The sequence below is a fragment of the Solea senegalensis genome, linkage group LG10 (genome assembly GCF_019176455.1).
Source record: "Solea senegalensis isolate Sse05_10M linkage group LG10, IFAPA_SoseM_1, whole genome shotgun sequence".
NCBI lineage: Eukaryota > Metazoa > Chordata > Actinopteri > Pleuronectiformes > Soleidae > Solea > Solea senegalensis.
Window position 1 is genome coordinate 8568887 of NC_058030.1, and position 13906 is coordinate 8582792.

A 13906-nucleotide genomic window follows, 5' to 3' on the forward strand; every position below is an offset into this window, starting at 1 on the left:
TAAAATATCAAATTTTCTCTTCAAACATCAACTAAGAAGTTATATAGAACATGGCAGACTTTCCGCTCTTATTTTGATAAAATATCTTCAGTGCCCCATAACTTTAAACCAGAAGAATGTGGATATATATTAATAACGTGTTTTTTTTGCTATAGTACCTTTGATTATGAGAGTGGAACAATGTGGGGGGTGAGGCTGGGTGGGCTTTCTCCTCCTTTTCTCCTTTCCTGGTGTTAGTCTTTGTTTGTCATCTGTCGGTTCTAAAACTGGACACATTTAAACCTGCACAGAAAAGATATGTATAGTGAAACTATGTCCTAATAAAACAAATTATAACAAAAAAATGTGTAATTCATCACCACTACTACTACCACTTATAATAATAACAATAATAATTGATAATTTACAAAGCAGTTATGTGAGCATTTATTTAACAACATGGCATCAAACCACACAAGCAAATTACCCTTTAAAAATGCCACAGAAGAAAGAACACACACAAATACATAAATACAATAAATATATTTAAATCAAATATAATACCAAATCTAAACAATGGCACACATCTGGAGAAAGTAAAAAAAATAAAATGTAAAGGTGATGTTCAGGTTTGATTTAAAGCTCATGATTTGGGAATTGCTAGCACGCAGTTTACATACTGTACTTTACAACCTACAGTGCTGTGCAAAAGTCTTAGGCCACCTTGTTGTTTTAGAAATGATATAATGAGTATGACAAAAATGACCTTTTATCCTTACACACGACCCTGGCTCTCAAAACTGAAGTGGAAACCAAATTAGTGTTGTTGATAAAACCTCTGTTCTACCATTTCAAGTTTAGAAATATCTGATTTGAAAAAGTTCTATTAGACGAGGGTTTGCACAGTAACTTAATCCTCGTCTGTTACTGTATATTCTACAAAGCAACCACCAGAGCCTTTGAATTTGCTGACATCCTGTGAGTAAACGCTTCTTTCTGGGACATTTTACAGTTGAAGGTTTCCCTATTAGCTTTAGTTCATGAGTTTATCAGTGGTGTTACCAGATCCTGGTTGAATATCTTTAATAGATTGCATCACACAAATGGCTTGACGTAAAGAATCTGTTTCCCCCCCCAAAACCAAAATAAAGAAAGAGTGCTTCAATACATACAGTCTTCAATTGCATGTATTACAGTTTGAAGGTTAAAACTTCTGCTGCAACGACAGAGTCCTACATAAACACTGAACTTTTCCTGTGGCTTTGACTCTTCTATACTTGTGCTGTGGTTAAATCATGTTATCTTTGCCATAATATAGATAATTCAGACCCCAACAACCCTGTTTAACACAACATTCTTTCAATATTCTTGGTGCCTGAGGCTGCATTAAATCTAGAACAGCCAAGAACAGCTGCTAACAGAGCTGTTCTACCCGTAATGTTTCTTAAGGCTTTATAGCAGCTGAACAATCAGTCGTTGTAGCTCGTAGATTTAGACTGATTGCTTTCTTAGGTAAGGAAAGGTAGAAACTGAACCAGCACGGACAGCTCTAAATTAGTGGTAAACTGAAGGTGCAGTGGAAACAAACAACAACGACCATAAACCTGCTGCAGTGGGCAGCAAAGGAAGACTGTGAAAACCATGTGTGTAAAACTGTGAGGGTCCAACGAGGAGACTAAGGAGCTTTAGTTTTCGCTCCCCGGAATATGTAAATAATGAAATGACTGCAGTTAAATGCAAAACAAAGCAGGAACAGATTCTGGGGAATCAGGTCCGTTCTGATGTCAGTGAGAGGAAGTGAGTTTCAGTTGTAGTTATGCACACTTGGCAGTGGGCAGACAGAAGGCCATGGTGGAGGGAGGCACCAGGATATCAGTGAAGATAGGCCGATATCCTGCTGGCAGAGGGGGGGCGCTCTCCTCCAGCAGGTCCAGCACAGCCCCTCTGATGTCCCTGGAGACATCACCACGGATGTCCAGCAGAACAGACACATGCTCTTCACTGAGGGAGCAGACACAAACATGTGAGTGAGTAACTAGTCTCTATGTGGTAGAAGATGGATAGATTTTTGCTATATTGTTTTGCCAGTATACAGCCTTTTTTTAACCTGGAAACTTAAGTTTTGTATTGCTTAATATACCATTTAATATTTGCCATAGAGAAAATCAGGGATTTTACATCATGGCACAAAGTAGTGGTTGATCCACTGCTGCCTCCATTAGTACATTCAAATCTATCAACCGAGGCAGCAGTAGTCCCCAGCTGCTCCCATGTTCCCACAAGCTAAAACACTGATTTCCTCCATGGACTTTGGTCTGAGAGAGTGAGCAGTTTACAAACTTGCGTTTCCAGTAAGAAAAGGCTGTGAAACAGCAAGACAAATCAGCAAACATATTCTCAAGAGTCCGTAGATCCAGGCAGGCATATATTTTATTATCTGAGCCTCTTGTTAAGCATCTAAAATGTGTTGCCACAGGGGTGTGTGCACATCAAACTGTCAGTACCTCATACAACTACACTTTGAAAATAAAATGAACTATCACTCAGAGGGCAGAGTGTGCAGCATCAGGTTACCTGATGTCTGGGTATTTGGCTGCGAGTCCAGACACTTCCAGAGTGAGCATGCTGGGGTCTTTGAGTCGGATGAATTCAGCCAGGACAGGAAGTATAGCCAGAGGGTTCACTTCAGGTACCGAGCCTTCGCCCTCCTACACAGACACATGGTTATCGTTACACCACAGCTTGACTGACTATGGGATTGTGAATGATGTTGCCGTCGGTTACAGTTTTACTCGTTCTTGCACCCGTGTCATTGATAAATGTCTGTAAAACTCCACAGTTTAAATATGAATGTATATTTATGTTGAATAAATATTCAATAAGTTTGGGTGCATGTGAGATGAACGTGACTCATATTTCACACCAAACGTCTTTCCACTGCAAAAGGCTGCGAGTTTCTCACTAGAAACGTCTCTCACCAAGCCGTGGAGGACTTCTCTGAGCAGCTGTTCGTCCTGAACCATCTGCTGAGCGAGCTGCCTCCTCTCATCAGCGCTGCGACACACCAGCCTCTTCTGCATCAGAGCTCTGACATACTCCACCACCATTAGCCACTGGGCCTCCTCCTGCAGACGCTGCAACACACAGACATACACATATATAAATGCAGTTTGACTGATTACACAAAATACGGACGTGTATTTCTGGGACACCGGGATGGAGTGAGACATTTATATTATTATTAATTTAGGGAGAAAACCATTGCCTCTTGCACAGAGCAAATAGTGGTGAAGCATTTTAGTACAATTCTAAAAGTACTTTAAGCCCTGATACTTAAAATAAATGTTCGCTTTACATAACTTCCAGAAAAATACTCTTTTACAGTAAGTCACTCTAACGCAGGGGTGTCAAACTCAAATGACCCGAATGTAATCGATTGGAGGGCCACATGTGGCCCCCGGGCCACCAGTTTGACACCCCAGCTCTGACGCTTTGTTACAGCAAAGAGTTAGCCAAATAATTGAGCAGATACATGATTTAAGTAAAGATTTTAACCAAATAAACCAAATATTAGAGAAGTGTTCCACATATTCCTCCTCTTTTGCTTCACATCTGGGCTTCAGTGTGTTGTGATCACACAATCTGCAAGCTCCACTCACGGTTGAACCCCAAAGAACTAAAGCTAAACTACAGTCAGCACACAGCATGTTTGAAACAGAGCAAAGCTGCAACCTGTCGGCAGGGTGGCCGGACGCGGCCGTACAGCTCCAGGTGGTGCTCCAGGATGTGGCAGAGTTTGGGTGTGGGGCCTCCCTGGACGAGCCAGGATCGGGTCACCAGGCCCGGGAGGAGGGGCTGAAGGTCCAGCAGGAGCTGATCCATCACCAGGCGACATGCACGTCTCACTGCCCGGTCCAGAGCTGCCAGCGGGTTGGGAGGAGTCCGAGAGAACTGGCCTGCTGAGCGGGACGACTGCTGCTGCTGCAGGCTCTCTGTGGACTTTCTGCGTTACACACAAGAGCACAGTGAATGTTCTGTCCACATGCTAAAGGTTCCATTCAGATTTTGCCACTGCTTTTATCTGGAACGTTCTTGAGATTATTTACGTATTTTGTCATTCCTAAAGGTCCAGTGTGTTATGTTATTAGTGCAGCAAACAGAAGACTCTTCCATGCATCCCTCCCTTTCCCTAGCATGTTAGGAGACTAGGATGACGTTCACATTCCAGAAAGGATATAAACATTCTTTCTCAGCTCTCGCCACATTTCCACTGTCTCTGCTGCTTCTCTCCTTCTTCTTTGTTGGTTTATGCATCAGATTTATGTGGGTGGAGCCATTCTCCCAAATTTGCATACTAAGGATTTGCTTAAAAATGTGAAATGTACATTTATTTGGCTACTATAGAGACCTATTCTTACTAATCTTACTTGAGAATGATGCAGTTGCAGATGGAGGCCAGCAAATAGTGGAGGTAGAACTTGTTTTTGTTGTTGCTCGGATCCCTGCGATGTTCTTTGCCAAATTCCACCAGAGCTTCCCGAAACCTAGAGATCAAGAAATAAGAAAGACATGAAAAGTTGACAAGGAGGCAGTTACCTAAATGTGGTCGCAAAGCTAACACAAACACACTCAACCTGTTTAATAGGTTCTCCATCTCGTACAGTCCCATTTGTATCGTCTGATCTCGTAGTGATTCTCCGATCATCCGGGCCACGCGGGCGTTCTCCTCCAGCATCTATCACAAAACCACGTACATAACGGAGTGTAACATGTCACACGACCCATGGCGTTGTCACTGTAGTGATAAAAATATTAAAAGCAGCCTGTTTTGTTTTTCTTTTAAAAAAAAGATCAGTTTAAAGGAGCAATTATCATGGTGTTACAACTGTGTCTCCAGTGAGTGGACAGAGATTAAAATGTTAGATTACTGGACGATTCTCACTTTTCAGCCTAAACTCTTAACCTCTACCATTTTGACTGAGTATAGTCCCTTTTTGGTCGACAGCAGTTGTGTTGTTGCATCTTGTGCTGCAGATTTCAAACCTGTGTGATGATTGTAGGCAGGCTGGTGTGGTAGAAGCCTTCATGGTCTGTATCCGGTTCCTGGTCTCTTTGCCAGTCTTGCAGCTCCACCTGTAGAGCTTTGTGCATCCACTCTGACACACTCTTCTGTAACAGTGACAACACGCAAACACACAGTCAGCTTTGACGAGTGTCCAGTGCAAAATAAGTAGTCCTGTATATCTTCAGACCAGGACCCGGGACCCTGGTCGACTCACTCGAACACTCTGCACATATTTTCCCTGCAGCTGCTCCAGGCCTTCAGTGGAGATGAGAGGTCCCAGCTCTTCTTTCTCCAGCTCAGTCACTAGCTCTGGGTGACCCATCATGTCTAGGCTGCCAAAACAAGATCAAATATAAAATAAAAACAACATAAAATAATGATTATATGGCAGTTGATAAACGTGTGTCCACAATGGTGTCATGGTGGACTATAAATCTAATACATTATATTTGGATCGGGATTGTGGCACTGAACAGGCTAAACTCATGTGAAGCCTTGGCCTTGTCTGATGTGTCGTGTTGCCGTGTCTTTTGTGGCATCCCCCAGGGATCCATTTCGGGACCACTCCCAGATTTTAATGGAAGAATAATAGTCTATTCTATTTTGTGCCACTGAATTATGTTTTCCTTTTGTCTAATGTGTGAAACACTGAATATTAATTTAAGATGATTCCACCACAGAGCATAGCTGCGCCATTGTTTCTGTTTATTTTTGCATTTCAGCGTCTTGAGGTGCTAATTAAAGAAAAGAGCCTGTTCATTTGTTGAGATGCATTCAATCCCGTAACCACTTGTAGCAAAAAGCCACAAAGTATTGAAACAGAATCTATGCAGACCTCACCTGTTGTAGATATGTAGCACCCAGTTGAGCACAGCAAAGATTTCCCCGCTCTCCAGATCCCAGCTGCTAACCTAGGCCACAAATATCACTTACATATGTATAGTGAGGTCCTTTCAAATGATTATCAGATAATTTGAATATTAATGAACAATATCAAATTCTCTCACAACACTCACCTGTGCAAGGTGAGCACGTAAACATCGATGGCTGGCCCTCAGGTAGGCTCCTGTTAGCCGATAATGTGGTGGCACACAGTGCTCCAGTAGGTGGCGCACAGTGGCCAGGTCAGTCATTGTGGCATGCTGGAGCGCAGAGAGATGTCCTGCCAGACCTGGACCACGTGTGTGCAGGTAAGAAACGCTACGAAACCTTGCGGAAACTGCCTCCTCTAGTACCTGAAAGGTGAGGTTGAGAGAGAGGATGGACTATGACACACAATCAGTAATTCAGAAGTAAACACGGTGTCAAAGGTGACTGTCCCTGACCTGGAAGAAGCATGCTCTCCAGCATCGAGGTCGTCCAGGGGGCAGAGGCCTGCTGTTGCCCCCGGTGCTGCCTCTCTCCTCCTGCAGAGCTTGGTCCAGAGCTTCCTCCCGCTCCACTATCCTCACTGCTGATACAAATGGTGTGGGATTCTGTCGGGCCAGAGCCAGAGCACTGCTCACCACTGCCCACAGCTCCTTACCTGCAGTTACAGGGTGGATGTTGGGGATGGTGCACCAAGAAGACTCGATTTTCAATAATGCTGCCGGTATTCGCATCACTGCTCATATGGTCTGATATTTTTTCCTTTATTTCCTACAATTCTTTCAGTGAATACTTCATGCCGCAAGAAATTTGAGCAAAAGTTTCAGCAGCACAGTCACAACTACTCCAGGCCAGATATCTTTGTGGTCCCACAGTGATGCAGAATAAAAAGAATAATATGTATGAAGAGCTAGTCATGGATAACTGCAATGTAGGGCTGTAATACGTTCAATACGTAATTGTCTAGAGATGTTGGCTGCAGAGGTTTCGTGGGTCAGAGCCTCTACAACACCTTGAGTGCATCACCGGACTGAGAAGAAGAACCATCACCAACATCAGGAGGATTTGTTCAGGAGCATTATTGAAGAGTGTGAATGCATTTTATCAGTCAGTTGATCTCCAGCATCAGTTAAAAACCACACATTTTTTGTATTAACAACGGCATAAAGGAGCATCGATCACCCTTAACTTAATCTCAGCCCCACAGCTTTTTTTCTGTCATGTGTGTAGGGCAGCACAATCGCAAAAACACAGAAACTGCAGTATGGCCAAGGGCAATATCCAAACTAAAAGACAACTGTGAGTATTTGATAAAGATAAGACACAACAACAATGGTATTGCAGTGTTGCAGAAACTGTTTGTTTGTTGGATCACAGAATCGAACGTCAACTCACCACAATTTCAATTTTTTTCCATCATTAAAAATGATAGGTAAGGTGCCATTTTAGTTATGATCCAACCATATGCAAATTACTAAACCAGTAACCGTGAAGCGTCCTCACCCAGGGCGTCCACAAGCTGCCCAACACCAGAGAAATATTTGGCCACCAGCTCTTTGTCTTCGCTGCCGAGTGCACTTCCTGTCGTCCCAGAAGCTCCATGAAGCTGCCAGAGAATGTCATCCTGCCATTGCTCCAGATCCATCAGCAGAGCGTGGGCCTCCAGGAGCCGCCGGGATTCCACCAGACGCTCCGTCTCCAACACCATGCCGCGCACTGCAAAGGTCAAAGCAAGGGAGCAGGAAACTGTCAACGATGTACACAACTGCTTGCTGCCACTTGAGGCAGTTTAAGAGTGAACTTGTCCATTTTCATTTCCAGATCATAAGAGCCATGTACAACAAACATGATGGACCTCATCAATGGTGAAAAAAGTCATTAGGAAACTGATTTTTTATTACTGAACCCTGTGCAAGTCTCACCAGAGTAAAGCCGAGGCAAGTTGCTGACAGCGGCGAGGAGCTGCCGGTGGTTGACTGACACTTCTCTTAGTCTCTCCAGTGACTTCACTCCCTCTGCGTTTTGATTGGATTCCAGTCCTGCTTTCCTCAAAGCATGTGACACCTCCTTCAGCTCTGATCTGGCCTCCTGGAGCTGCTCCAGACCCCAGCCTACACCCTCCAGGTAGGACTGGACCATGGACTGGGAGGAAGCAATAGAGTAGTACTGATTCAAGGATTCTAGTGCATATTAGCAATCATTTAAGAACACATTTGATAACCTTAGATGCATGCGTGTGTGCGTGTCCCTACTGTCTCTTGTCACCTTTAGCCTGGTGTGTATGGAAGTCGTCCTCTGACTCTCTCTCTTTTTGTAGTGGCTCAGTCGCTCCAAATGCTCAGGTCGACAGAAAACACCCGACGCCCACTTCAGGGCAGCACCGCGGGCCAAACGCTCGGCCCTCTCCACCTCTGGCCATACCTCTGCCGCTGGCACTGTGTCTGTTAGGAAGAGCGAAGACACATGTGATAGACCTATGAAACCACAAACATGCTACAGTCATTTTGGGTTAATGCCCCAAAAGTGTAGAATGTTGTACACGATTACACTCACCTTCTCTGACAGAATATCTTCTGTAAAGCAAGACCCTTATACATATATATATATATATATATATAAGATATATATTAAAAAAACCAAAACATTATTATTTTTAAGTGATTTTAAGTGATTGTAGTATATTCAATTTCTGCCAATAAACCCTACTAAATGTTATACAACATTTAGTTTAAAAAGTTGACAAAAACATATCGGCTACATTCTGGCTACAAACGCGTGTTGTGATGTTTACCTAATATTCTTGTGAGGTGATTTGTTAGTCTCAGTGAACGTATGTACTAATGAAATCACATTCACACAGCATGAGGCCATAGTGTCTATGACCTTTGACCCCAAAAATCTAACCGGTTCATCTTTGACTCAGTAAACCATTGTACCAAATTTGAAGACTGTCATGGCAAAATCCTAATCTCATGAGAGATTCCTACGTATCCCTGAATATTTGCAGAAGAGAGAACACCACAGACCTTCTCTCATTCTTGCAAGATCATTTCAATCACAAAGACATTCTCGAGCAGACTTCCTGATATGTCACATGTGATCGGACAAAGGGGCACGTTCAGGTCTCTATATGTAACAATCACTATTATTATAGTTACAATATGTGTTTATATGTGTAATTAGGGCGAGAGCACACAAAGTGCGGCGGACCCTATTGAAACGGAATTATTTATTTGACTATATGACATCTCATTCGCATTTTGTGTGTTTTGGTGTGTTTTTCTCACTGAATCTGAACTCCTGTTTTGTCGCCTCGAAATTGAACTTTATTTATTGGGGAACTTTACAAGTATTAGTGTCTCTCTAAACAATGTACAACTTAAATGCATAGGAATTGATCTATGTGTGGCTAATAAATGCATTGCAGTGTCATGGAAACCTGATTCCCCTCTCACTATTGACATGTGGTCTTTGGAGATGAACTGTTGTATGTTGTAAAAATCATTTAGGTCTTGTGTTATACCATGTTGTTAAGTTGACATGTGTATATGAAAATATATATATAAATTGGAAAATAAAATAGTCCAAAAAAATATACATAAACTTATTTTTTAATTTGTTTAGGGGCTCCACGTGTGTCTGACTGTGTTTTCCGGCCCTTGCCTCAGGAACACACCACAGAGTACATGTGATAAGATGTGTTCTGCTAATTTTGCCTCATGGTCCACTGGCTGTATATTCTGTGCATGCGCTGGGAGTGGAAACAAAACAGAAGTCTGTGATGCAGAAACTGCAATTTCTTCAGTAGTTACTTTCAAGCAATTGCCTTTGCAACTGGGGCACAACCTTCCCAGAGAACGAAGCAGGAACTAATCTAATTATCAGCCATATGAGGTTTAACTTAGTCAGCCAGCATCCTTAATAGTTCTGTTTTCCACAGCAGCTCTGCCTCGAAGAAATGTTTGTTTCAAGGTGAGAAGATTATTGTTTCTCATTTCTGCACTGTCCTCAAATGCTCACGCAGCTCTCTCTCATGCTTTCACTGCTCAGTGGCTTGCTGAGTAACAGCAATATTGACGATCAGGACACGAGATATGCTGTACACTCTGAGTCAAACACATCGCTGTGTCCTCATGGAGAGGGATTCTTTTACAGCGGTGTGCGCTGACGCTCTGCTGTCAGTCTGGGGCTGGATATTATTTGCCATCTCTTAGCCTGCAGTAGAGGCAGCTCAGCAGCCGTCCACGTCTTAATCGGACTTAACTGAATAATGACCTGGTTGGTGACTCAGCAGAGAGTAATGTGCAGTGTTGGGTCACCAGCACAGAGTAAATTACAATGACACACAGAAAAGAAACAGGGATTCTGTCTGAAAATTAGGGTGAGGTGGGTCTGAAGATGACTCTGTTACACAAAAAGGACAGTGTCTGCCTGTCTGTCTGTCTGTCTCAGAGGAAGGTTATGGGACTCTTGTCAGCAGTAGCTGTTTAAAACAGCGAACAACAGACGAGTGTCAGGATCAGGAGTGTGGGGAGAGTCATTTAAGCTGCTGCTGCAGCACATTAAAAACAGCCACAGCTGCACTGAGGACGACACAGCAGTCCCTCACTGATCATCTGTGACACGGACATTCTGCTGTAACAGCGTGCAGCTTTAAAGGCAACGCGACAGAGAGAAGAGCAACTGCAACCTCTCCTTACTTTAATTATACTCAAATGGTTTGTTAGGAAGACGTCATCCTCATAAGATTGAGGATTTACTGTCAAACCGAGTAATGAGTAATCATAAATGTAGTTTCAAAAGCAGGCTGCAGAGTATCACCATGTTATACTACTGACAAATCCAAATTACCCCACCGGCAACAGAAAGAGCTATTCTAATATATTCTATTCTATTCTACTCTATTCCACAACTTTTTCTAGCTGATGTGTTGTATCCAAATAATTGTAGCCTTGAAAGGAGAATTACACCATCATTACATTTTAATTTCAAATCAACAGTCATGGGACAGTCAAAAATCAAAATTGAAAATCATATATATATCTATATATACATATAGATATATATATATCTATAGATATAGATATAGATATATATACACCGAGCTCTCAGTGCTGATGTCTCACCCTGTTATTGTCAGTTATTGTCAAGCCATCAGCCACCGGGGTATGAGCCACATATTTTAGCATCACTTTTGGGAGCTACTATTTTGTCCACATTTATAATGCATAGTTTTTGGAGCTTGAGCCATTCCATGCACTAAAAGTCAGGATCTACAGTATCTCATCATTTTTTGTTGTGCTAAAACAAATGCAAGTGCAGGATTCCCCCTTTGAAATATTTCCCTTGAAAAAAAATAGAAAAAAAATGTTGTTTCCTTTTTAGGATTCGGGAAGTCATTAAAATGTCGACCTTCTGCAAATATATTCTTGGCTTTGGAAACAGTAGTTGAGGTAGTCTCACCCTCCCAAACTCCATTTGGAACGTGTTGTCATGCTTGCCATCATTTCATATGACGACAGTCATCATTCAGTGAGTAAAATGTTTTTGTTTCTAAGTAAGCTAAAATCCTCCACAGTGAGAGTCTGACGTCCTCGCACTTGTGTCACGTGTTTTACGTTGACTTTTCTGCACAAATTGTGTTAACCATGTCTGCGCCATCTGTAATATGTGTCGTAAAACTGCAAAACACAAATAACTGGACCAAGAGATTCTGCTCATAAAGACGACAATAACCACTTAAAGGACTTGGCGGTGACATTGTTTTCTCAGCTGTTTAAAACTGCATTTGAACCACCAGGGGACACTAAAAGTTTCTCTTCAAACAGAGTGATGGACACACACACACACACACACACACATACAGTAGAGCTCTTTGTTAAGTCAGAGTTAACAGATTATTCAGCCTGTTCAGTGTGCGGATGTAAACAGGAAGGAACCTCCGTCACACTGAGGGTAGATTACACTCGCTGCTTTTCAACATGTAATCCAAAGCACAACAGCCAGTTACTCTGACCCTGACCACTCAATATATGGACATTGAAGAGTTCATTCATTTCTCTCACCGAGAAGCAACACACAGTCATGCACAGCTCTGTTATGGATTTAGACGAGGAAGTGGGTGTTGGCCTTCACCAGTGGCCATCAAGTGTGTGAGAGTGTGTTTCCCATTACCTCCTGGTTTGTCACCACCATTCTTCTGCTCTCCTGCTGACATTGAAGTTCACTTTTCAGCTGCCCATCCACCGGACGAGTCTCCTTTCCCACTGTGGGCGCCCGGGGTGCGACACTGTCAGAGGAGGGTGAAGGAGGACAGATGAGATGGAGGAGAGGAGAAGAAAGGGTGGAGGAGAGAGGGCACAAATCCATTCTACTGACGGCTTTCCTTCTTTTCCCCTCACACACACACTCTCTCTCACCCAGACACATCCTCTGCTGAGAGGCCAGCAGGAAAGGGAGGGAGCTGGGGAGGAGGAGGGGGGTAGAGAGAGGGTGGTTAGTGGAGGAGAGAGAAGAGGAAGAGGATAATGCCTGAGGGAGGGGAGGTGGGAAAGGGGAGGGGAGAAAGAAGCAGGGACAGGGAGGGGACCGGTAGACATGCTACATTCAGGCACATATGACGAAGATAGTAAATAAGACGATATTCACCTCAGTGTCCTGATTCCTGTCTTAGAGAGCAATCCCAACTAATTATCAACTCACTAACATCACATCTGTCATGTTGCATCAATGTGGCATTCGTGCCTCCTTTAACCTTTACCTTTTAGAGAACACTGTTTTCAAAGGACAAAAATCATGGCATGGAGGAAGTCTTTACTGCTCTGAGCTTGCAGGTCAACTGTTCTGTTTCCATGACAACGGAGCAAACCACTCATAAAGGGAATGCGTTGAAGAATTTGACATTATTCATTCAAAGCAATTTTCTCGGGTATAGGGACTATTTTGGTCTGTATTTTGTTTTTGACATTTTGGAAAACTGTAAAATGGAGAGATTGCATATTATTTTTGCATGATATGAGATTAAAGCTAACAGCTGTTTAATCAGCAGACTTACAGTTCGCTTATGATCGTGTTGAACATCATTTGTGCAATAATTCATATTAAAGTAAGTTAATATACGTTGTCTAAAGAGAATTATTAGCATATAGTGGACTAACGAATACAGAGGGTGACAGAAAGGGAGAGTAAGTGGCAATGGTGATCTTTTGTGAGTCTGAAAATCTCCTCGAGATGATGTATAATGCATAGGTTAAATGGGATTGGACAGCCAAGCACTAATGGAGCCATTACTCTTCCATTTTCAGGCACTTTACAGGTGCCTCAGATGATTTAAACCAAACAGGAGTCATGACTCTTCATAACTCGATTAGCCAAATCATTAGGCGTTCACTTCCTTGAACTCTTTTTTTTTTCCTTGTTTTTTATGAAAAACAATCAAACATACTGTGTCAATCAAAGCCTCTGATCCTCTGCAACTGTCTAACCAGATGAATCCTCTGACTCCAACACCATGTTTATGCCTCTAAGCTTTAAAGAGCTTTTCATTCAAAAAAAGAATTCAAGGCTCTGATTTGTGAAAGAGATTTGTTTTGCTTTTGAAAACCCACTTGAATACAGATCTGTGTTATGGCCACCTGGGGGCAGTGGAAACAAGCTGTTACATCCAGTATACACTTTTGTAAAGCTGACCCATAAAGGTCAAAGGACAATATTTCATAAAGCACAACATTTTAGATAATAGGAAGGGTGGGACAACACTTGTTTGTGACGGGACAGAAGCCAGAAACTTGGCATCGGTTCCATGTAATTTCCTGTTTCTGTTTTCTACCTTGAATTTTAAACTCAAGTTTGAAAGCATGGAAGAGGAGTTTAAAACCTTAAGGGAATAATTTGGTCAAGGGCATTCATGGTGTGATACTGAGTCATTTTTCCAGTGTTCTTTATTTATCATAAAAAATAAAAACCCAACTGATATTTACTGTCAACAGCGAGCTG

At 42.5% G+C, this 13906-nt stretch overlaps 1 protein-coding gene across 1 annotated transcript; it reads right to left on the reverse strand.

The window, feature by feature from the left end:
- Positions 1-402: 402 nt before the first annotated feature.
- On the reverse strand, positions 403-12345 carry exoc3l1 (exocyst complex component 3-like 1). The gene is made up of 15 exons (XM_044036014.1): positions 12086-12345; positions 8177-8352; positions 7834-8053; positions 7415-7627; positions 6370-6569; positions 6061-6279; positions 5885-5955; positions 5259-5376; positions 5023-5148; positions 4614-4714; positions 4407-4523; positions 3712-3982; positions 2958-3113; positions 2554-2687; positions 403-1980 (listed from the first exon to the last, which is right to left on the reverse strand). The coding sequence occupies exons 1-15, from the start codon at positions 12126-12128 to the stop codon at positions 1794-1796; spliced, it is 2352 nt and encodes a 783-aa protein (XP_043891949.1). The 5' UTR covers positions 12129-12345; the 3' UTR covers positions 403-1793.
- Positions 12346-13906: the final 1561 nt, after the last annotated feature.